A 24,682-nucleotide genomic window follows, 5' to 3' on the forward strand; every position below is an offset into this window, starting at 1 on the left:
CAATGAGTAAACACTGTGGTCAAGTCAAGGCTTTTATTTCACTTCTATTCCTGAGACAGTGAGCAGCTGCCCATCAGGCACATAAGAAACCCAACAGTGTCCCAAACAGGCAGACTGCTCGCAGGGAGACACAGGCACAGCGACCGCTTGACATCTGACACCTGCACGTGGTCTGAGGCGATCTCTAGGATTTTGTACTTAGTCACTGATCATCCTAATATTTGCATTTTTATTATTTTTCTCTTCCTGGTGTGGTAGAGGTCTGTGTGGAGGCCAGAGATGCCAGATGTCAGATCAGGTGGCTGAGTCAGAAGGTGCAGACATGATAGTGGCTCCTGAGCTTGGGAGCTGGCGATCAGGGTCTGCTCATAGAACACCCGTGATGGAAGTGCGGGCGTACACATCTGGAGTGGAGAAATTCCACAGTGCCTTCTCCAAGAAAGGACCATTCCTATTGCTTTTCATTAGAAGAAGGTGGCAACTGAGTGAGGAGACAGTTACACGTTTTCTTCGGCTTCACGGAGAGGTTTAGATTGAACTCGAGGCTTGGGGAGGGGAGGGCCTTTTTGCTGGTGACCTTGTGTTCCCGGGGTAGGAGGAGGCCTCTTTTTCTGTGCGTGCTGGACACGGGGGCCAGGAGGCCCGGGACGATGAGCAGGTGCCTGGGGGCGATGAGCAGGTGTTTGGGGACGATGGCCAGGTGTTGGAGGAGTTTGGGACATGGCTGGATTTGGAGGAGTTGAACCTGGAATTTGGTAGGACTTCCGTCCCCTTTCCTCGGCAGGGGTCACTCTATTCACTCCTGTCTCCAGCTCCTCATCTGCAACAATAAAAACCTCTGAAGAGTTTTCTTGGCAAGATATGATCAAGATCAGTGCAACTATTTACTGAACATGCCTCCTATGTACAAGGCGTCATGCCAGCTACTCTGGTGCACGCAATGAGGAAGCAGAAGCCACCTCTACCCTCCAGAGATTCCAGGTCTTGAAGGGGAGACAGAAATGCCCACCATCAAGGGAGAGTGAGAGTCCAAGGCTTTAGAAAACTCAGGGAGCCAAAGGCGAGATGTGTGAAAGGCTTTGGGTCTCTCGAGAACAAAGTGGGCACCCAGACCCCAGAGCCCTGACTCCGAGTCACCCCAGGGGCCACACCTTGAGAGCACCTCAGGGTTCTAGCCCTTGTCATGGGACCTAAGTAGTCAGAGAAGACATTGTCAACTACCTGCCTTCAGGTGGGTCTTTCTGTTAGATCTGCCTTTCCCCCAGTTCTCCTGTAATGTGACCCACATTCATTCTGGTGAGGGGTTGGGTTATATGCAAGGAGTTTTTAATTCTTAGAAACAATAGTTTCCCAGAAATTCATAAGCAAGCGCCGTCCTCTTGGGCTTGGAAAGAAAAGAATTCCTCCTCTGGTCACCCCTCTGGGATTTTCTGCTTTCTGTGATGGCAGCCCATGAAGACAGGCCCACGACTCACAGTAATGTAATTTTTCCTTTGCTGTTTTAAAATCACACAGGAAATCTGTGCAGATGCTCAGATGCTCTAGGCCTGGAGGTTCCCGCTGGCCCTCTGGCCTCCGTTGGGCTACAGGTTGGGTAATCTGGTCCCTGTGCCCAAAGCCATCATTGCAGTGCTCTGGAGAAAGCTCGGAAGAGGGGCTCCCCTGGGGTGCATGAACCACCGCTCACGTTGGTGCAGGGGTATGCGGCTTAGGAAGCACACGCCCGCTCTGAGCATCGTCCTGCAACTTTGGGTGCTAATGCCAGTTCAGACGGCCTCTTTCAACTGCTAGAAATCCAGGCCTGGGGGCTTTAAATCTGAAGACTCAAAGTCAAACGTTGTGGTTTTGACGTGGAGAGGCTGGTGTGCTCGAAGCACAAAAAGTAAAATGCACAGAAAAGGAGAAACAGTTTCTGTGCCACCTTTGGTGCCTCCAGGTAGCAGAGGTCAGGCCAGGAGGCCCCGGAAAGTGCTCTGGCAATCCCAGTTCCCAGCTGCAGGGCAGTGGGCGGTCCTTTTGCATCTCCATACGGCAAGCTTGGGCTGGCCGTTTGCTTACTCTTCTGTTCACCCACTGTTTTGTTCATTTGGTTTTTGAACATTTTCCCCCCATCTTCTAGGTGTTAGGTGCCACTGCTAAGTGGCAGTGATGGCTCAGACACAAGCATTGTCCTCAGGAAGCCAAGTAAGTGGCTGCAACGAACCGACACTGCGAATCACAGTCAGTCTCTGGTGAGGACCCAGGGCCACCAGAGAGGTGCAAAGAGCCCCATGAGTTCTTGGAGGAGCGGGGTGTGGCCAACTGGCTGAGGCCTCAGGCTGGCTTGGCTCTGTGCAGCCTGCCGGGTCAGAGGAGGACGGGGGACCTGGAAGCCCATGCCTGCAACTTCAGCCCCTGCCCACATGGCTGCTTCGTGGAATTCCTCCAACCTCAGTGCTCTCCTCCCTCCCCATATCTCCTGGTTACTCAACCCTGGGCCAGGACTAGATTGAAGCAAGCAGACGCCAAGGGCACAAAACCAAAGAAGGCCTAACTCCTGGGGTTGTGCAAGGGCAGGGTCAACTCTAAGGGGGAAGATATCCTCAAGTTTTGCACCCTGAGCTCCGGGTTCACCTTACCCTCATCCTAACTCAGCCTCCTGGCCGTAGAATTTGGGGCAAATCATTTGACCTCATTGAATTAAACTTCTGTGTCTGAATGAATATTATCTATCTCATAAGATCACTCAGAAAGTTGAGTGAGATAATGAATATAAAGAAATATATATATAATATAAATATATTACAGAGATCAGTGCCTGGTACAGCCAACTGCTTTGTCAACTTGAGCCAATCATCACGCTGTCCAGTCAGCCTGTTGAAAGTAGAGATTGCCTTGTCTTAGGTGACATGCAAGGTCCACCTTGGAAGGATGCGTGATCTTTGACCATTAGGCAGAGAAGGAAAGAGCCCCTGCAGGGGGATAGGGGGCCGAGAACTGCCAGAGCAGGGCCCAGAAGTGAGGAGGCTGTGGGTGCCGATGGGTCTCCACCAACAATTCTGTTCCCCTGGAGCGGAGAGTGTGTGTGAGACGGTGGTGGAAGCGCGGGGCCATGCTGGGGGCAGGGGTGTAGCGGGACATGAGGCGGAGGGGCAGTGGCCTGAAAGAGGCCTGGGGAAAGATGTCTGATTTGAGGAAGCCAGAGCCAAAGGTGGTTCAAGGCCACCACTGCCTGGGCAGGTTCAGACCAGGTCGTTCTTTGGGTGGTCCAGGCGGCAGCTGGCAGGGACACACTGGGCCTGCTCCTGGGAGAGACCCCGTGTAGGGGACCCAGTCCTGCTGTGAATGGGAACTTGCACAGAACCTGAGGGACCTGCCCGCCTGGCCGCATGTCCTGCTGATGGCTGGGCAACCCTTGAAGGACCCAGCTGCAACATGGGGTCCCAGCACCCCTGTCCCAGCATCCACAAGGACACCATTATCCAAACATGCTGCCTCAGTTGGCCTGGATACCCCCTGAGCCAGCTCCCCACTTATGAACATAACATTTTCATTCTTGGTGGGTTGTCAGGCCTGATTCAAGGAAGAAACATTCTGCAGCCCTAACATACCCCCTCGGAACAGCCAATTGGAAAGAGGTATTAACATCCAGCTTGGGAACAAATGTATTCCTGTGAGTCCCCGGTGCCCTGAAATTTTACCTGTATTCCCAGGAGCTTGATCCTCAACACATCTTGGCCACCCCCTCAGGAGAGGACGAGATGTTTGTTCATGGAAATGGAGTTTTGAAGCTAATCTTTTTGCACACGTAGATATACGTGGCTCACTGGAAATCTGTCCACAGAGCCTCACACTGAGTCAGCCTCAGGTGGTGGATTCCAGTGAGGCCGCCTGGATTCAGCTTCTCAAAGCTCCCACATTGTCACCACCGAGAATTTGTTTTTCAAAAATCAAGCTAACCACAAAATGGAACAAACTGTAACCGCCAGTTACAGCCCTGACATTCTGAAACTACCCGTCTCCATTATTTTCTTTCCAGACTCTGAGTGCCAGCCCCATGAGTTGTTTCCACGGGGATTTCACGCGGGCCTGCAGGGGGACGGCAGGGGGGGAGCTTACCGTTTCTCCTACGGCTCTGTTTTTTCCTCTTGCTGATGTAGAAAATGAGTAGTGCCACAAAGACAAGGAAGACGGTGCCTCCTCCGCAAATGCCAATGATGAGATAGATATCCAGACCTTTCTCTGCAAGAGGAATGGACGTGGGATGGAAGGGGTGGTCCTGGGCAGAGGGCCATTTCTCTGCTCTGGCCAAGGACTCTTGCCTCCTGCCGTTCAGATAAAAGAGCTCGATGTGACTTCTACTCTCACAGAGGCCAAGCTCACGGAGGCTGGTGGATTCTGTCACTGCCTGAAGGGGCACCGGGTCCAGGCTAAGCCCCTCCAAAGGCTCCTTGGAGGACTGCTCTCCTGGACCAGAGATGCCTGATTCTTCATGTGCCAAGGCGCTGTCCCCTGCCCCGTATCAGGGAGAACGTCACAGAAGTTTAGATCTGAGAAAGAGTTTAGAGACTAGCGTCACCTCTAGCTTCGCAGACAAGGCCCAGAGAGGGAGGATGAGTTGCCTGAGGCCACACTGTGTCCTTTCCTGTGTGATTCCTTTAAGCAGTCCCTCATCTCCATGTTTCTGCACTATTTATCCAGCTTCATTTCTGGCTGCCCTCCTACAGCATGATTTTTTCCCTAACCCTCTTGACCAGGCAGTTTCCAAAGACTTGGGGGACATGTTTCATGTGTCCAGCCCAGCTCTCTGACCACAGATTTTCCCCAAACTGTGAGAGAAACTCAGACACACAGTGAGTTAGCAGCAGGTGTTGACTAGACCGTCAGCCCACAGACCTTCAGTTGCCCTAATGCAATGAGGATAACAATGACTTTGTGTTAAGAGAAATGGCTCTGAGTGCAGGCTCTTCTAGACAAGAGCTGTGTGACCTTTGGCAAGTTATTCTACCTCTCTGAGCCTGTTCCTTTCTTTGAAAAATGGAGATCATGCACTTAGATCACAGGTGACTGTTGGAAGTCAATCAGATAATGAATGTGAAAGTGCTTTGTAAACTGTAAAACTATACGCGAAGACAAGGGCCTGCTCTGACTACAGCTCTGTGCACCGGCGTTTCTGGGAGCTGTTTCCCGGGAGGGGTGCTGGGCCGCCTGCCCCTTTGTGAGTCAACAGCAATCAGAGAGGCAGCAGCTGGGGGCAGGGGTCAGGGTGCTCGTACATCTGGAGAACAAACGGAGCTCAGCTCAAAGTCACAAGGAAACCCTTCTCTGGCCAAACGTTCCTAGGAAGATGCTGTTGCACGTGAAGCGAGGCTGGGCCCAGGAGCAAGCCAGAGGCTCAGAAACCCAGCTACACAGATGTTCCGACGGCAGTGGTTTGTCGATCCTTGCTTTCTTTCCCAGGTCTCTCTCTGACCCAGAGACATAGCCTCTCTATGCGCTGTGGATGAAGGGGCTTCCCCTAGAGAAACAGGCATAATCCTAACCTTCTGTGAAGCTGGGCAGGGAACGGAAGGGGGATCCCTTAGGCTCTGCCTGCTCGGAGGAAGGGCCAGGGCCGATGGCGGCCGCCTCGGGCTGAGCCGAGGACTTCCCGGGGTCTGGCCCAGAAGGCTGGGGGGGCCCAGGGCAGGCCTCGGACAAGTTGGGAGCATCGGGCTAAGCCATACAGCCACTTGCTCGTCTTCTCTGAGTCCTCAGACAGGGTGACCACACCCTTATCTGGGCACCCTGGGGAATGTAGGACACAGTCTGGTCACAGGTGTGTCCAGCCAGTCCCTCCGGGTGCTTTCTGTGGGGGACGATCCAGTGTGTCTTGGACGGAGGCAGCTGTGGCTCTGTCATTCAAAACTGTGTTCTCACAGTCGCTAAATCCAGCCACACTCCTTCCTAGACTCCTCCTTGGAGATAACGTGCCCGTGAATTTACATGGGGGAGTCCTTCCTGGGTGTCCAGACCTGCGCCTTCACCCTGGTATTTTGCTTCTAAGTTCATACTCGTCTCTTCTGAGCCAAGTGGTTAAGTCTTGTCATCGTCCTCTCTGCCTTGACCTTGGCCTTTTATTTTTACTTTTAAAAATATTTTATTTATTCACTTTTTGTTTTGGTTTGTTGGGGGTAATTAGATTTGTTTGTTTGTTTGTTTGTTTATTGTAATGGAAGTGCTGGGGATTGAACCCAGGACCTCGTGCATGTAAGCACACACTCTACCACTGAGCTGTACCCTCTCCCTGGCCTTGGCCTTTTAGGATGAAACCCTTTAAGGGTCCTCAGGAGCAGCCTCGTCCTCCCCAGCTTCCCCCTAAGTATTCCTCCCATCTCTCTAGTGGCTCTTTCTCAGGCTAGCTCCACTCTGCCCCACAGAATAAGGGACATGAAGGTTCTAGGCGTCAAACCTTGGCTTCCTTCAAAGCCCTTCCTCCCTCCGTCCAGCCCTACTGCGTGCGCATTCTTTTTTTTTTTTTTCAACTGTTGGGATCTAATTAAAGTAAACATGGAGTAGGGTTGGCAGCTGAAATACACAGGATGCCCGGCTAAGTCTGGATTAAACAATGAATAATTTTGAGTATAAGTATGTCCCACGCAACATTTGGAACACATTTACACTGCCTTTTTATTTGCTAAATCTGGCAACTCTAATCAAGGGCCTCCTGAAAGGGGACAAGAGCTTGAGTAGTCGAGAAGGGGCCGTTCATTCACTGTGTCATAGTGACGCGGTGTAGGGGGGACACAGGGATGACAGGTGGACGAACAGGAGGTGAGGGCATGCTGCTCTAAGCGTGTGACGGGCAGACCCTAGGAGGGTCCCCATTGATCCCAGCCTCCTGGTCCTTCCTGCTGGGTGCAGTCCCCCCCTCCCGACTGAATGTGGGCTGGCCTTCCTGAGTGACTCTTCGTGGACAGAACACAGCAGAAGTGACAGGATCTCTTTCGCTCCTGAGATTAAGCTGTAAAAGACCATGGCTTTTGTCTCGAGCACTTGCTGTCGCTCTCGCTCTGGCTGCTCTGAGGGGAGCTGCTGCCACGCTGTGAGGCGGCCCAGTGCCCCCCCGCCCCCAGTAGCGCCTGCACCTGACGGATGTGGCTGCAGCCCCTGCCAGTATCTTGACTGCAGCTTCGGGGAAGACTGAGCCAGAACCATCCCACTAAGTCACTCCCAGATTCAGGTCTCACCAAACCTGCAAGACAGTAACTGCTGGATGTTTTAAGCCACTAAATATGGGGCCATTTGTTATGCAGCAGCTGGTAACTTATTCAGAATGTGCATAAAAAAGCCTTAATTCTGACTTCACACTAGCTCGGGCTGCTCCCTAGGGTCACTGACCAGACATAGTCCATGTAGAAACTCAGGGCCTCTGGCCAAATAAGTATTTTTTGTTCAGTTTTGCTACAAGGGGGCTGACAAGACAGCGTTGGAAAAATAGTCACAGCGTATCAGATGAGTGACCTCTCGGGGTTCATAGGGCTTGTCTTCTGTGTGGACCAGAAGGCTGAAGCTCAGAGACAGGCAGAAACTCTGTCCAGGTCATCTGGTCCATTTGGACAGACCAGGATAGAAGTCTATGCTTCTGGCTCCCAACCCAGAGCTGAGTTCTACAGCAGGCTGCCTCCCAAAAATTATTTCTGGGGGTCGTGCCAAACTGGAGGTCCAGGGAAGAAGAACTTAGACTCCTGGAGTCAGGATTTCCTGGTGCTGGCACCAACGCCGGGCTGTCTGCTCTGAGGCAGGGAGAGCGTTCCTACACTGGTTCACGGTCCTCCCTGCCCTCAAGCTCTTCCTCTCCCCAAGCCCCTAACTCCCAGGGTTTCCACAGCCTTTCTGCCCCCCGTCTCTGATAGGAGGTGCTGGCCATCTCCCGTCCAGAAAGCAGTCTTTTTGCTCCCTTCTCCATCGTTGCCCTAGGAGTCGCAGTCATGGTCACTGACTAGCCAAGGGATCATGGGCAAGTCAGTTTGCCTCTCTGGGAAGTTTATCTCTGTAGGAGATAAACTTTGCAGCTCGTTTATCTCTCCCATTTGACAATTCTTTCTCCTAGAAGAGAATCTTCTGAGTTGCCTGAGTTTAAATTGCGCTCGGTGGGAGGACTCCCAAGATGGGTAACCCCAGAACACTAACTCCTCTCTCCTCTAAGGCGTCCCTTGAAGGGTTCCAGGGGAAAGAGGTATACTTTCAGGTCTCATCCTGAGCCAAGGCTGCCTCCCAGCTCAAGCACCCATGCCCTGGAGCAGTCCGCTGCTGTGGGCCTGGAAGGCTGTGTTTGTGAAGTGAGCTTAAGGTGTCTGCCCAGTGACCACTACGCACCTGAACACCTGATGGGCATCGCGTTCGTTTCCTTGCTGACTTCGTTACTTGACACGCACTTGACGGATGCTTTCCATTTGGTGTTCCACCTGTATTTGATGATCTGCTGATCTTCCCTGACCTTGGACTCATTTATGTACAGTTCTAATTTAGAGCCGTTTACTCTTGCTGCCTCACAGATCAGGGTTCTGTTGGTGCAACTCCAGGAGATCACTGGTTTTGAGACCATCTCTGAAACGAAAATAAAGATCCAACTCATACTAGGCAATTTATGGATTGTAAAAGATGTACCTGTTTATACAGGGGAAAGTGAGTGAGTTTGGGGCCAGCAAGCAATTTCGGAGACCCCTAGCTATTGTCAACAGTCATTTCTATTCTATTTTATTTATACGGCACATTCAGAACACATTTATTTCCGATAGTTTATAGATACATTATATTAGTAAAAAAAAAGTCATATCAAATATTTATGTGCTATTTTATATCTTAAAATGTGTCCACATGTATGATCACATTATTCTAAGGAACAGAGAGGCCAATGTTTTCCTTCCTGTTTACAGATGAAGTGCCCAAGGGTCTGAGGTTAAATGGATGGTCCAAGTGTACACACTGATAAATGGGAAGTCAGGAGAGGAGCCCACTTTTCCAAGTCCATGGTCAGTACTATGGGTAAAGGGTTTACCACGCCCGATCCCCTTATTCTCAGGTGCTAGGATGCGGGGCTGGGGGCTGGGTGGGCAGTGTATCTAGTGCAGCTGGGAGCTTGACCTTGAGGAATTGGTACGCGTGTGGCCTGAGGCCTTGGTCACAAATGAAAACCCCCTCCCCCAGCAGGGTCCTGGGAGCAGGGGCCAGGTGTGCAGTTCAAGCTCGGAGGAGGCCGAGGGGAGAGAGCCCCTCTAGCCTCCCAAAGCTGCTCGGCTACACCCTGCACCCCACCGAGCTCATTCATAGGAGAAGGATGAGAAGAACATCCCCCACCTGTCACAAAAGGGACGACATGTGACACAGCCCTGGCACGTTGATCATACCGACGATACTGGTGGTAGTTGTTACAGCCACAATCGTGCACTCCTTGCCTCTCCTGACACAATACTGTTCGAAGGCTGCATCACAAAAGACAAGGCCGTGGCCTTGGCATCAGTTGGGCAGGGTCCAGATCCTTCTCTACCGCCTCCGAGCTGTCCAGTCAGCTCATTCTTTTCTCATCCTTTCCTCTCTGTCCCCAGACTTGCCACCTTTCTCGTTCAGTGTCTTTCCATTCATTATGCAAATACATAGATTTTTTTCTTTTTTTTGGTGATTCCCTCCTTCCATGACTCCCAGACAACAATGTCTTCCCCATGAACTTTCTCACCAAATTCCATCTCTTTCCCAATATATAGGCATGCAGAAATTAAGTTTTCTTCCTATCCCAGAACTCAGAGTGACCCAGAATGAAGAGGGTGGAAAAACATCATCCTACAACAAGACAGGGTCATTGGAGAGTCTAGGAGTTGAGCCAAGGCATTTACTTGTCTCTTCAAAATGGAAATACTATTTATAAGAGTGACATCACTGTACAAATTGATAAAAATATCCCCAAAATTTCAAGAAGACTTAAAATCACTTGCTATTCTACTACCCAGAGTCAACAATTCTTAAAGTTCTGATGTATCTCTTTAGCAAATGTTTTCTATGCACACATGCACATAAATGTCTTAAAAACTAAAACTGGATCATATTGTTTGTCTGCCTTTTTTTCCCTTTACTTACCTATTTTGAAATTCTTTCCATTATAAACACCAAGAAATACACATCGCCACCATCTTCTTAAATAATATGTCCTTCATTTAGTTAATAAGTTTCTAACTGCTGGGGACTTTAAAATCCCTTCCAGCATTTCACTGATATAAACCACCCAGGGATGAGCAGCCCGTCGAAGTCATACATTTGTATACACCCTTTCTGTGAGATAGCTTCCTACAAGCGGCGTGCTTCAATCAAGCGAGCACATCTCATAGGTGAGAATCCTTAACTCCAGGTTGCCAGGACCAACGCCTTCTCTACTAACATCTGCTTTTAAGGAGCCTTCCACTGCCTCTTCAGTTGGCGGCAGTGTTCCCTTGTTAAGGGGTTGTGGGTGCCCAAATTGGAGTCTGAGCGGCATGCAGGAACAAAGAGATGGCAGACAGCATTACACTGAGGAAGCACAATTGCATCCCAGGTGCCTGAGGCACCTATGCTAAGTGTTTCCCTGAAGTCCCATCCCCCTGAACATCCCATGGACTTATTTTTTTGAAAGTTAGACGCAGAACACACAGGGAATTTATCCAAGACCATGCGGCAAGTAACAGTGATCGGACCGCATATTGAGATGCTGGACGGACGGACACACACACACAGAGCAAGGTGGCTATCCTGTCATGGAATGATCTCCATCTTTTGGCCAAGGAGTGAGGGTTTATTTTTGAGGTCATGAAAACATTCTAAAATTGACTGTGGTAATGGTTGCACAACCCTGTGAATATGCTAAAAGCCATGGACTCATACACTTTAAAGGGGTGAATTTTATGGTACGTGAATTACATCTCAGTGAAGCTGTTTGGGGTGGGGAGGGGTGTCACTATCCCTGCTGAACACAGCCTTGGGTTTGGGCCCCGACTTTGCTCCTGTCAGGCCACTTCCGTTCCCTTATAGATAATAAGGGGGTAATAACAGCGACCTCTCAGAATTGTTGGGAACCTCAAATAAGATCACGTAGCAAAGCACCTGACACCTCGCCAGTAGCCGTTATTCTCACAGCACCGCCGAACGAAGCACGATGTGAGGCTCAAGCTCAAAACCGGACCCTCGAGTCCGTGCTGGCAGAAGTCATGCCAGCCACGGTTCCCAGAGCCCACACACAGAGGCCCCTCTGGCTCCATTCTGTCTCGCCCGCCCCATTTCTGGAACGTGTGCTCCCTTCTGCCGCGGGACTAGGGTGTGGAAAGCTGTTGCTTGCAGGGAAGTTGACAGTGTCTGTGATCATTGCAGTGGGCCTGCGGTCAGGTCCGAGTGCTGAGAGCAGGGCCGGAGGTGACCCTAGGTAGGAGGCCGGGCCCCCTCTTTGGCAGCATTTTCTGTGTGAAGCACAGAAATGTTTATTTGCTCGCTGAATCCCTGGCTCGTGCCTATGCTGGGGTTCCTGCTTTCTTCTCCAAGCGAAACACAGCTTCCTCTTCTCACTTCTGATCCAAGCCTTGCCTAGTGTCCCCTGAACTTGCGGCTTCCATGTCACTCCACTCCCACTTCCCTTCCCTCTCTCCCAAGCTCAAGACGCTTTGTTCATCCTTTCTCAGTGTAATCATTCTTCAGGCGTTTTACTGGCACCCTTTAGTCTAGGCCAGTGGCTGTCAGCTCTGGCTGCGCATTAAAATTACCTGGGGAGTTTAGCGCCCACGATGCCCCGGGCCCCACACCAAGGAACCCTAATTTAATTGGTCTGGGATAGGACCTAGCACTGGTAACATGAATAGCACCTCAGTTGATCCTAACGTGAAGCCTGAATTAAGAATCACCCAGCAGGTCCTCCCTACTTCACTTGGATGAGAACAGCAGCGCCCTGGCTAGTCTTCAAGCATCCATTGGCACTATCCATTCCTGCCCTCCTGGGACGTGCACAGACACACAAAGTCACACCTTGTGCATTGTCTACAGATATCAGCAAGTATCATCTTCCACCTTTGATCATGCTGTTGTTGAGCAGGTTAGTAACAGGGGCTATTCATCCTTAAATTCATTATTTCCAGCCCTTTTCTGCCTTACAACAAACTACTCCTTCAGGACATCCTGGCTGGACATTGTCTTTCAGGATGGAAGACCCTCTAGTCATCAGCCAGCCTCCCCTCCCCAGCCCGACATCGAGCTTGCTCCTTCATTGTCCACTTGGAATGATCACGTTTTTCTTCTGCCCATCAATCTCCCTCCCCTTGATTAATACCATCATCATCCAGATTCTTCACTCAGCCGCGCATCCCACAACCACGGAAGAGAGAGTTTGCGATGCGCAGACTTGAGGGTCTATGAGCTGTGAATTTCCACATGTGGAACCTGTCTCTCCCACAGGACTGGAGCCTGCACTGAGGCAGGAGGAGAGCATTCAATTCCTTTAAGGCTCTCTCAAGGCCAAAGTCAGGGCTAGGGACATTTCTTAAATGCTATTCCCCAACCTGCTAAACAGTGCCCATACTGAGGTGGAGGAATTTAGAGACCAAACACTTACCTAGAATCTTCAAATCGAATAGTTTGTCCAGCACGTGTTTTCCTTGTGTGTTGTATACAGCTACCTTGTAGGTGTCTCTATCAGTGCTCTTCAGATCTTTAATTTTCAGAGTCCCATTTGTTAATATCATGTATCTGTCCATTATCTGCTGAGGTGTCTTGTTTCTTTTGAATTGTGCGACCTTGGTTCCGCTTCTGGACCACTGTATATCATCTACAGAATCACTCATTTGAAAATCAGGAATGTCCAGGTTGATGTCATGGTTCAGGATACCAGAGATGACCTGCTTATTTTCAGAGACTGCACCTATTAAAAAAAAAAGAAAAAAGACAGTTACTGAAGTCGTGCGAGCCACTGCCAGGGAAAGCTGGGCTGTGACCTCTTTGACTCTTCCACTCACTTCATGGTCTCCAAAAAAGTTTCTAATGGTGACAGTGGAGACCCACACATCAACTTACCTTTAGTGGAAACAGTGAAAATCAGAAGGCAGCTGGCTAAGATGTTACATGCGAGGCTCATCTTTGGTGTCAGTTTCCTTCTTGTGATTCTGAGCTCCCTTTACAAAAGGAACTGAAGTGAGACCAGTGGAATCCACCCCCGAGAGCTTAACCACGTGCCTCTCTTCTTTTCTTCTTTATAGTAATAGTAGAAGATGCACACTCACACACACGCGCGCACACAGGAAAGCAACCCCGCTCAAGTGTTCCTTTGCCAAAGCAGGTGTGTTTATGAGTGTGTGTTTTCTTATCATATTTCACTCCTCACGATGACCTTGGATGGAGTTCATTTCCTCCATCGAAGAGAAGAGGAACTGAGAGTCTAAGTAAACCATGCAGGATCGCCCTTTAGTTAACAAGGAGACAAATTCAGCCACACGGCCCGTCTTCTAACCATTCTGTGGCAGCGCCCCTCACAAGACCACATAGAAATGTGGGTGAATGTCCATAAGTGAATAGCCAGCAGACCATGATTATCTATTGCATGGTTACAACTACTGGAAAATGTATACATACAAAATACTTACAAAAGTGGATTTTTTCCCTCTTTCTCAAAATGCATTTTAAAATGTCCTGAAACTGTTTATGTGATGAAGGGAAACAAATATAAATTGAGTCTCAGCTATAAATGCTTGAAATCCCCAAATCTTACATTCAGTGCACATTTCACAACTATACTGAAATTCACAGTTAGGTAAATAAAAATGTGTTCCAAAACAAGCCAAAAATGCGTTGAGGCTATGAAATACCATAAACAACCAGAACAACGAAAAAACATTTTTAAGTTGGTTAACACTATAGATGGTTAAGGAACGGAAGAGTTAAGAAGAGAAAAGGCAGCAAGAGAGGTCTGGGAGAAAGAAAGGGAAAAGAAACGTGTGACTCAGGGAAAGATACAGAGAGATGTGCTGATGGACACAAACAGAAAACGAGGCCGGGAGAGATCCTACTGCGGAAAAACGGGACACCCAGTGACTGATCTCCAAAGTAAACTTCCAGCTTTATGATTCGTTAGGATAGAGTGAGCAAAAATCTTAAAAACTGTGCTTGTTTTCTGTTTCAACTTTAGGGACAAATACAGATATTCTCTCTCACAAAGCTGCCCAGGGAATGAAAAAGTAAGTCAGAGCAATGGGGTCTCAACCACTGGGTAAAAGGAAGCCTCAATAGATTATTAAACTCATGATCATGTGACAAATCCTTAACTCACCTCATCCACAAAAAAAGTTCAGTTGAATTACACTTTCAAATGTTAAAACTGTTTTTAAAAATTTTTCAAAAGCTTTATTTCGTATATTTACATGAAACCAATAGGACAGTTTTAGTCTATTAATACAGAAAAATTCAGTAGTCACACAAATGGGTCATCACACTTTCTAAACAATGTTAATGATAAAGCAAATCATTTGATAGAACTTTAACAAATACATATTCTGTGTTCATAATCATTGTGTCTATGTCATTTGTTAAAATGTAAAGCATAGATTACTTGCCTTTTCCCCTCTAATTCTATATTTATAAGTATATTCTTCTAATAAAATTCTGGTAAAAATACAGTCATAAATTTTACAACTTTAATTTTACCTATTCTGACATTAGGCAGAAATTTTTAAGATCTTATGTGTTAAAATGATTATAGTGCTTAAAAAATAGTATAGAAAAATACTTTCCTATCTGGGTACAGAAAGCCTGCCTGCATATACTATAAGATGCAAAAGTAATAAAGAAAAGATGGACACAATTGACTATGTAAAAATGAACAAAGTGAAAAGACATGACAGAAAATATTTGCAATATATATAAATTACTAATATCAAAAATATATAAATTATTCCTGTCAATCAGTAAGGCCAATAAAACTCAGTCTTTAAAATGGGCAAACGATATAAATGAGTAGTTTATAGAAGAAATAATAATAAATGTATGAGAAGACATCAAATATCACAAAATATATATATTATAGCCATAAAACACTATTTTCACAATCAGATTGTCAAAGTTAGAAAAAGATAGTGATTTAGATTATTGACAAGAATGTAAGGAGAAACAGGCACTTCATGTAATGTTGGAGGGAGCATAAAGCCATACCTCCCATGGGGTGGAATTTGGCAATTTCCACCAAACTTTAAAATATATATATATTTTTGACCTAGTAATTTTAATTCGAGAAATCTATCCTATACAAATATTTGCATAAATGTGCAAAACATCTGTTCAAGGATGTCTGTTGTAGCATTTTTTAATAATAAAAAATTTCAAACAACTAAAATTATGGTATATTCATATTATGAAATACTGGGTAACAATTAAAATGAATGAAGTAGACCTAAAAGCAAAAATGTATTATACTATATGTAATACTTAGTGTATGCATGGACAAAAGGTCTGGGAGGATTCACACCAAACTTTTAACAGTGATTCCCTTTCAGGACTTAGATTTGGAGCAGGCTGAAAGGAAACTTTGACTTTTTACTTTATCAACTTCTACGAAGTTAGAAATTTTGATAATGAACACATTAATTTTGTAATAAGAAACTTTTAACAAAGGGTGCTTAGGACACATGTTTTTTCAAAAGTATATGCAGATCCTGAGAAACAGTTAGCATCTAATTTCCTTGCTTATAAGTGGCTAACTGCTCGCCAGCTGCCAACTCCAGCGTTTCAACACTGGGTCCAGACGGTGAGGTGACGGCTGTGGTGTAACCTGCCTCAGCTTTCCTGATAGTTTTCCTAAGTTTCCATGCAGCAAGTGGAGAGCAGTTCTCTGTTCTTTTTGAAACAATAATCCTGCTCCTCTCACATCTAAATTCTGAGTGTGCAGCATGACTTCAAGGGCAGAAATTGACAAAGAAAGGGATCGATAAAATCTATGTAAAATTTAAAACCTTTGTACATAAAAAGCCCTAAAAATGTTAAAAGACAAAGTACTAAGACGGGAAAATTATTTACAAAATAAATAACAAAGTTTAACATCTTTAAAATTAAATTTTTCATGTAAATATAGAAAGAAAAGATAGACACCTTGATATTAAATTGGGTCAAGGTCGTAAAAGGGACAATTCACAAAAAAAATAAATACAGATGTACGATAAGCCTATGAAAATGCAGTCAATTTACTAACAAACAAAAATATAAATTTTAACATAGATGCCTTTTTCATCTTTTATTTTAAAAATGAAAATATACAGGGTTGATGACGGTAAAAACAGACATTCTTGACTGTGGACCATAGAAATGTGACCAGGTGTAGAGTTTCTGATGGACATTTTGTCCGTGTGAATCAGAGGCATCAAAGATATTTTTATGTTGACCTAGCAAGTCCACAAAAATCATTTTATCTTAAGGAAATAATGAAAGACTTTATAAGACTTGACTAAAAATTTATACCTTATAGCATTTTTAATAAGTCAAAATTGGAGATGATTTAAACATTTGAGAGGAGAAAATTTGTTAAGCAAATCATGATACAGACAAACTGAGTATGGAGGGGAAGGTCACAATAAACAATATAATCCCATTTTTGTTTGTCAAAAAGTGTGTGCTGGGTGTGTGTCTTTTGGAAGGATGTCCATCAGAGTGTTGGTCTCTGCGTGGTGGGATATGGCAATGGTTCTGTTGTGCTTGGTGCTCTTGCCATTCTAATGTTTCTAAATTGAACATATATTGCTTTTCAATTTGATTTCTTTTTAATTCTAAGTGGGCCTCCCACTTAGGTAAAAGCTCCCAGAACTGAGGGTGGGTGGAGTTCCTGCCTTCACGTACGTGTGTGTGTGTGTGTGTGTGTGTGTGTGAGCTGCTAGGGAAAATCCACCATTGACTCATTCCAGTTTCTCCCTCCCCGTCCCCACTGCCGTCCAGGGGCTGTCGCCTGCTCTATCATCACTGCCTCTTCTTCTCACCCAAACACTCCTGGGGAACTAGACTAGAGGGAAGCGAATAAGAAGCAAAATCTCAGAGATTTTGCTCTGGGACCAATTCCTGTCCCTCACGAGAAGCGGGTTGTGTTAACACTGCGGCAGTTCACACCAACCAAATGTCTTGAATTGGCAGATTTTAGAGCAGCAGGAAACTCGGGAAGCGATCTGGTCTCCTTTTTGCATTTCTGTTGAGGGTCCTGAGCCCTGGGAAGTTCTAGGGTGTGCCTGGCCCCCTCATCCAAGTCAGCAGCCCACTCCCCAGCATCTGGGACACTGCTTCCTACCGAGACTTCAGAGTCCTCTCTGCCTCCCACACCTCATGTACCCCTTAGGATTCACTGAGTCCAGCCTCACCCTCTGTAGCATCCATTTCCTCCTCGGTACCTCCACTTGTGCCCTTATTACACCTTCCCACAAGTTAAGGTGAGAAATGCGGAAAAGGAGGCAGGTATGTAGCATTTTATACTGAAACTGAGTACGCTGTGGCTTCAGTGATGATGAGAAAGTCCACCCCGTGTCTGCTTGCAGCCCAGTCCTGTTGGTATTCAGCCTGGCAGGGTCTGGGTGGTCACACCAGAAGCAGCATGAGCATCAGGCCTGGGCCATTCTCACCGCCAGGCAGTGAGTGGGTGTTCTGACAAAGGTGGCCTCAGCCACCAGTGCATGGTGCACGGTGGGAGACCTCCGTCTCTGAGAGCCAAGTCCTCTGCCAGGAGTCACCTCCTCTGGGGCAGAAACTGAGTTTTCTTTGCCTTTTATGTTTCCCACCCACGCAGCAAGCAAGAGAGAATCAACCCACAGAAATGGTTGCTGTGTGAAGCCTGGGTACCTGAAATGAGAGTCGCTCGGCCTGGAAGTCCCCTGGGGGGGGGTAAACGTCTCACAGAGGAGAAGGGAGTATGATCAGCCATCTCAGCTGTGTAACCACGTGGCTGCAGAGAGGGGAGCTTCGAGCCAACAGGTACTGGTTATGCTGATCTGGGTGCTCAGTTCACGTTGGTGAGCTCGGCTTCCACGTTTGTGACAGAGGACAAACACTTCATGCTCAAGCTTACTGGGGGAGTCAGACGAGGTGATGGTGACCAGCGTCTTGGGCAGCGCCTGGCCCTGGGCAGAGCCTCAATAAACATCAAATTTCTCTCCTGTTTGCCACTCCGTTCCTGAGAGAGGGGCTTACTTAAGAGAAGAAGGGAGGGGACAAACGGAGAAGCTTTGCCCTCAGACATAAGCCAGGAAAGCTTGTGGTTCTCAGGGCTTTTGAATGCTGTCCAGCAAGAAAGCCGGGGCCTTAAGACTGGCAAGCACTAAGAAGCTTGATGAGACTTTTTAGGATGTGTATTGCTTTTCTCTGCTTTTTATTTTTGTGGCCTTCCTCTCCCTACTTGTTTCTCAGGGTAGTTGAGCTAGAACTTCAGGGGGACCTGTGAGTCTGTGATCAGAGAAGCAGTGACGCAGGGGACACAGGGAAACAGTGCTTCAAAGTGGCTGGGCTGGGGAGCACGAACCAGGACACAGAAGGTGGTGCGGCTGCCCAGGGGAGAGGGATACAGCGGAGGAGAGCGGGATGGAGACGCCAGCTGCCCTGAGTCCCGAGAAGGGTCCACAGTGGCTGGAAGTCCGTGCAACTCCCCAACAAACAGCAAGAACCCAGTAAATGCCAGTTGTGTGGACAACTGAAGGGAGACAGTGAAAGAAGCAGTGGTGTGATGGAACTCAAGCTGGAGGACCCAGTGCGAGTTCTGGCTTTTCTACTTGCTAGCCGTGTGCTCGTCCAGGTGCCTCGGTGAGCTTCAGTTTCATCAAGTCTAAAATGGTGAGGCTGGGGCGGGACAATCCCTCTGCTTGCTCGATTTAGCTCAAAAGGTTGTGGTAAGGGTGTGATAAACTCACCAGTGAGAAGCCTACGCTGTACGCCAGAAAGTTCAGGGTAGCGCCGGGATGGTGCGAGTGGCCATCAGAAACTTATGGGGCCCTGTAATGAAAAGGAATATGAAACAGAATATATAACTGAATCACGATGCTGTACACCGGCAACTAATACAGCATTGTAAATCAGCTATAGTTCTATTTTAAAAATGTTTTAAAAAAAACTCATGGGGAAATCATCAAAGGAAGCTTTCTGGGATTAGTTCAACCACAGCCAGGTCCCACACCAGGAGAGAGGGCAATCTCTTCAGGGTCAGGTGAGCTGGGCAGAAAAGAGAAGGGTCACCATCACCACAGGGCAATCCAGCAGCTCCTGGGGTGGTTTCATTTCAGAAGACCCTGGGGCAAAGTTTCTGCCTGCTGCTGCCACCTTCTGGTAGGAGACTGAACTGCACCCTTGCTAATAACACTGTTGGTGGTTCGAACGTCTTCACCTTTGCATACAAACTGCATTTGTGCAGTGTTTCAGTTTACAATTTTCCCCCCTCAAAAATGATATTCTTTTTTTAACTGAAGTACAGACAGTTACAATGTGTCAATTTCTGGTGTACAGCCCAATGTCCCAGTCATGCACTGATACTCTTTCATCCACACAGTTTCCTTGTAGTATAAGCATTTTTGTAGATTTAAAAAAACAAAGCTTGGAGGAGTTAAATGAATTCTGCAGAGACTTAACCAGGAAATGACCCATTTCTCTGATTCTAAGACCTGTGCTTTCTGCCGTCACTAGGGGTGTGTCAGTCAATTCTGCCACTACTATGGTGGGTCTCAGAATCTGAGCCTGGGATTCTCCTGACCTCTGCTGCTAACACACCTCTCCTCCACAGCCCCAAACCCCCAATATCCTATCTGTATCTGAGGCTGCCAGCATGCAGGGGTGGTAGGGCTACAAAGTTAAGCTAGGCCTGCGCCGTCCCTGTCCCCTCAGAGATCTCAGACTGAGGAGGGAGGTGAGACAGGCATCCAGGGACCCCAGGGCCTGTGAGAAGTGCCACAGACAGGCTCAGGTGGAATTCACGGGAGGTCAAGGAGGCTCCAGCTGGGAGATGTGGTGGCTGAGCTTGACCTTAAAAGACTAACACGATGCAAGTTCATAAAGAGGTCGATAAAGGACATCCCAGGCTGAGGACCCAAGAAGAGGGAAGCCTCAATGGGGACAAGCATCAGTGTGAGGGGAGGAGGTGCTCCTGTTTGGCGGAGGAGAGAAAGTGGGCAGTGATGCTGGGCGTGGAGACTGGGGGCAGGCTGAGATTCACACTACTTTCTAAGGGCCATTCATGCTTCATGGTTTCCACTAACTCATTTAACAAATGCTTATTGTGACAGACACATATTCTGTTTCTAAGGATCATAGCAAAACCAACACTTTGTCACATAGCGTTCATTTATTTATTCAGTGGATATTTGCTGACTGCCTACTTTCCCTGTGCCAGGCGCTCTCCCAGGCCCTGGGATGTGTCCCTGCCCACACTGAACTTACATTCTAGTGGAGACACAATGTACAACATAGACAAGTAACACGTAAGGAGGAGGGTACAGCTCAGTGGTAGACCACGTGCTTCGCATGCACGGGGTCCTGGGTTCAATCCCTAGTACATCAATTAAATAAATAAATAAACCTAATTACCTCCGCCCCACACAAATTAGCATATGAACATTTAGATGGTGAAAATGGGGGAGAAAATGAGGAAAGGCCTGCGTGGGCCTCGGTTATCTTTGCAGCCCTGCCACCGCTGGAGTTTGGGGCCTGAGAAGAGGCCAGGAGAACCCCAGGCTCATTTTGCAATGCAAGGGGTGGGGGTTTGCACTTTTCGAGAGGTGGCCACAAAGGTCTTGCGGAGGAAGTGGCTGAGTAAAGACCTGAGGGGGTGAGGAAGGGAGAGGGTGTGTTGGGGAGTGGTGCCCCAGGCAGGGCAACGTGTGAGCAGAGGCCCTGAGGTGGGGCCACAGTGTTTGGGGATGGGGTGTGTATGGGACGTGGTGGCGGGGGGAGGGGAAGGGAAGAGTGGGAGGCGGAGGAGGGGCAGGCGGTAGGAAGTCACAAGAGGCTCTGTTCCAAGCAGGAGCAACTCAGGGCTGCCAGCCTTGAAGGCGCATACTTTCTGCCGAGTTTAAAGCAGCAGGGAAGGAGCCTTTACTGCAGTCCTACTCTGTAGATCCAGGTGTGGGGAGGTGAGGCCAGGGGGCCCGGCACACACACAAACCACCACAAACTTAGTGGCATAGAATAACCACCACACTGTTAGGCTCGCAGAACCTGCGGGGAAGCTCTTCCCTGTCCTGCGGACCCTGGCACCTCCACTGGGAAGGCCCAAACGGCAGGAGGGGCGCGGGGCCCTGGGAGCGCTGGGCCTGCATGAGGCACGTCCAACACTAACTTCGTTCATAGGCCTGATGCCGGCAACAGGTGGGCTGAGGGACTGTCCAGAGTACCCTCCACGGCCCTTCATGCAGCAGTGCGGGGGCTTCCTTCTGAGAAGGAGGGGCCGCCAGAGAGCCAGCGTTCTGAGAGGAGCAGGCCCAAGTGCCCGGCCAGCTAGGGCCCAGCCTCAGGAGACCTACAGCATCATGTCCGGCACTCAGCCGGCTGAAGGAGTCCCAGAGCTCAGACGCCAGGGGAGGGGCCAGGCCCCACGTCTCTATGGGAAGTAGCTCCAAAAGATAGCAGCCTTTTAAAACACCACCACAATGAACCTTGAGGCAAGTCGGAGCAGGGTTACCGTAGACATGAGGTTTTAATTAGAAAGCAGACCCAAGCCGCCTTTAACCCCGTGCTCGGGTAAAGAGGTCTTCCGCCTGTGCGTTTCCGGGCCTTTGAAAAAACAGCTCCAGTGAACATGGGAGTGCATCGTTCACAGCAGCCAATGTATGGACACAACCCAAGGGTCCGTTGCATGAAATGGAATATTTTTTATCCTTTAGAAGGAAGGAGATCCTGCCATTTTGACAACATAAATAATGGTGGGCAATTTGCTACGTTGTAGAAGGACAAAGACTGCGTGGTCCCACTTACGGGAGGTCTCTGAGATAGCCAACCTCGTGGACGCAGAGAATACAGTGTGGTTACCAGGGGCTGGGGGGAGGGGAGGCGGGGAGCTGTTGTTCAGTGGCTGTAAAGTTTCAGTTACATGGGATAAATAAGCTCCAGAGATCTGCTGCCTAGTTAACAATACAGTACTGGGCACCTCAACATCTGTTAGGAGGGTCAAGCCGGTGTTACGTGTTTTCTTTCCCCCCAGCTTTACTGAGATACACTTGACATGTAACATTGTGTAAATTCAAGGTGCACAGCCTGGTGATTGGATGCACAGGTATGTTGCAAAATGATTATCATAGTAAAGTTAGTTAACAGCTCCGTCACCGCACATACTTATGTGTGTGTGTGTTAAGAACATTCAGGACCGACTGTCTCTGCAGCTGTCAAGTATATAATACACTATTGTTAACAGTAGTCACCATGCTGTACATCAGATCCCCAGAACGTTTTCCTTTTATGACTAGAAGTTCACACACTTTGACTAGCATCTCCCCATCTCCCCCACTCCCAGCCCCTGGCAACCACTAATCTATTCTCTGCTTCTATGAGTTCGGCTTTTTTATGTTTTTATTATTTTTTTGGAGCGGGTGTGTAGTTAGGTTTATGTATTTATTTATTTTTAGAGGAGGTATTGGGGATTGAACCCAGGACCTCATGCATGCTAAGCATGCACTCTACCACTTGAGCTATGCCCTCCCCCCAGGGTTAACTTTTTTAGATTGTTCATCTAAGTGAGATCGTACAGTATTTGTCTTTCTCTGTCTGACTTATTTCACTTAGCAGAACACCCTCCAGGTCCATCCATGTTGCCACAAATGGCAGGACTTCCTCCTTTTTTATGGCTGATTTATGTATTTTCTTTAACGGTTCATCCATCAAGGGACATTTAGGCTGTTTCCCTGTCTTGCTATTGTAAGTAATGCTGCTTTGTACAAGGGATGCAGATATCTCTTTGAGCTAGTGATTTTATTTCCCTTGGATATAAACCCATAAATGAGATTGCTAGATCATATGGTAGTTCTATTTTTAGTTTTTTTGAGGAACCTCCATACTGTTTTTCATAATGGCTGTACCATCCTGTTAAGTGTTCTTATGGCAAAACAAACAAATCAACGAAGGGACACAGGCAAACCTTGGAAGGTGTTGGATGTGTCTGTTACCTGGGTCGTGGTGGTGGTGTCATGGATCTTTGCATATGTCCAAACTCATCAAATTGTACACATTAAATATGTGTAGCCCTTTCTCCATCAATTATGCATTAATAAAGCTGTTTAAAAAAAAAAGAAAGAACAGCTCTGCAGAAGGGCCCCAGAAAGGGGGCTGCATCCTAGACCTTCTCATGCTGTGGGCTGTGTCTGTAAATGTGTAAGGGATCCCTTCTTCCTCCCCAAGGGGGAGGGGGCAGTGTCGGTGCCAAATGTGTGCCAAGTACGTATTAATAAACTCTGAACCATATTGGCAGCTTTGTGGTTTTCTGCAGTCTTTTGCAGCCTGGAAGACGTTTTCCGATTAGAAGCCCCTGCTGTTTTATCTATTACACGTGAAACTGAGTAAGTCTCCACATGTCCGCTGGGAGTTGGTGAGTAACATCAGAGTGTGCAGCGAGGGGGAAGGAATTAAAAAGGGAGCTAATGTCATCCCGTGGGGAATAGCTGGGGGGAGGGAAAAGCTGCTCTGGAGGAGAAGGGCTGCCGGAGGATTTTTTGCCGTATATTACGGCCACTCCAGCAGGAGCACACGTCTGCCGTCCGTGCCCCTGACATGTAAAAGGCAGCTGCTCAGAATGGTACACATGGGCTGACTTACAGGGAGAAAAATTTTATCTCACAAGGCAGATTTGATTTCCTGAGACCATATGCTTGCTTTTCTTTTTCCCAAAGAGCCCACGATCTCATGTGGGAAAAATTCAGTTTTATTGGCTTTCAGAGAAGAGGGAATTGGAAATGTTAGCTAAATAGAGACCACATGGACCAGAATCTCAATGCACTCCCCCAGGGCTGTGGATGCCTGTCGTGCTATGAAGCTGCAGATCTGTGGACAGAAAGGCAAAACTGAGAAGAGCTGTGGCTGGGAACAAGGAAATGCGGGCTCTGGTCACTGCTTTGCTGCTTACCTCCTCCAAACCGCGCTTTGCCTGTCACGTGGGGGAGGGCGAGATTTGCCCCGTTTATCTTGCAAAACCAACGTGAGCATCTAAGGGGCACCGAATGTGACACTGACTTAGGATTCAAAAGGGGCGGCCACAGGCCAGGTATTGTTATTATATGAAGATGACACAGTCTGACCACACCTAAGGTATTCACCTGTCCATTTTTAAAGCAAGTATTACATGAATGCTGTATTAGGACATTCTGTCTGTAAGTGGTATAAAGCCAACTGAAAAGTCCTTCCTCAAAATAGGGAAGCCATTAGTTCATTTATCGATTCCTTCATTCAGTCAGTAAGTTGACAACGCCTTGAGTCCCTGCTATGTGACAGTTGCTCTTCTCAGAATTGGAGATACAGCAGCAAACAAAACAGTCAAGTTTCTCATAGGATATACATGCTAATGAGGAGATGCAGATAATATTAGCCACATATATATGTACTTTTTCCAGTGGTGATCAGGCAAGGGGACACAGAGTGACAAGGAAGCGTCATTTGAGGGAGGACTGGTCAGGGATGGCCTAACAGAAAAGGTAGCAGTTGAGCAGAGCCTTGAAGGAAAGAGGGAGCAAACCGTGCA

General features: G+C 47.8%; 1 protein-coding gene and 1 long non-coding RNA gene across 2 annotated transcripts in view; one reads left to right on the forward strand and one right to left on the reverse strand.

Moving 5' to 3' along the window:
• Nucleotides 1-24,682, forward strand: part of LOC140698239 (uncharacterized) — a 102,563-nt gene that overhangs the window by 44,466 nt on the left and 33,415 nt on the right. Inside the window, exons 2-3 of the long non-coding RNA XR_012075875.1 lie at nt 17,771-17,955; nt 23,438-23,507. This is a non-coding gene — a long non-coding RNA (uncharacterized lncRNA). The remainder of the gene's footprint in view (nt 1-17,770; nt 17,956-23,437; nt 23,508-24,682) is intronic.
• On the reverse strand, nt 20-13,174 carry CD2 (CD2 molecule). The gene is made up of 5 exons (XM_015247490.3): nt 13,039-13,174; nt 12,581-12,886; nt 8,338-8,568; nt 4,099-4,221; nt 20-820 (listed from the first exon to the last, which is right to left on the reverse strand). Exons 1-5 carry the CDS (start codon nt 13,097-13,099, stop codon nt 498-500), a joined length of 1,044 nt encoding a protein of 347 aa, XP_015102976.1. The 5' UTR covers nt 13,100-13,174; the 3' UTR covers nt 20-497.

Source organism: Vicugna pacos, chromosome 9 (genome assembly GCF_048564905.1).
Source record: "Vicugna pacos chromosome 9, VicPac4, whole genome shotgun sequence".
Classification (NCBI taxonomy): domain Eukaryota; kingdom Metazoa; phylum Chordata; class Mammalia; order Artiodactyla; family Camelidae; genus Vicugna; species Vicugna pacos.

Bases quoted from the DNA above. Each gene is read 5' to 3' on its own strand.
- CD2 (XM_015247490.3), bottom strand. From the start codon at position 13,099: ATGAGCCTCGCATGTAACATCTTAGCCAGCTGCCTTCTGATTTTCACT. The intron at 4,222-8,337 runs GTGCGTAGTGGT...TTCCTCTTGCAG, and splicing joins GATGCCCATCAGGTGTTCAG to AGAAAGGTCTGGATATCTAT. The intron at 821-4,098 runs GTAAGCTCCCCC...TTATTGTTGCAG, and splicing joins ACAGAGCCGTAGGAGAAACG to ATGAGGAGCTGGAGACAGGA.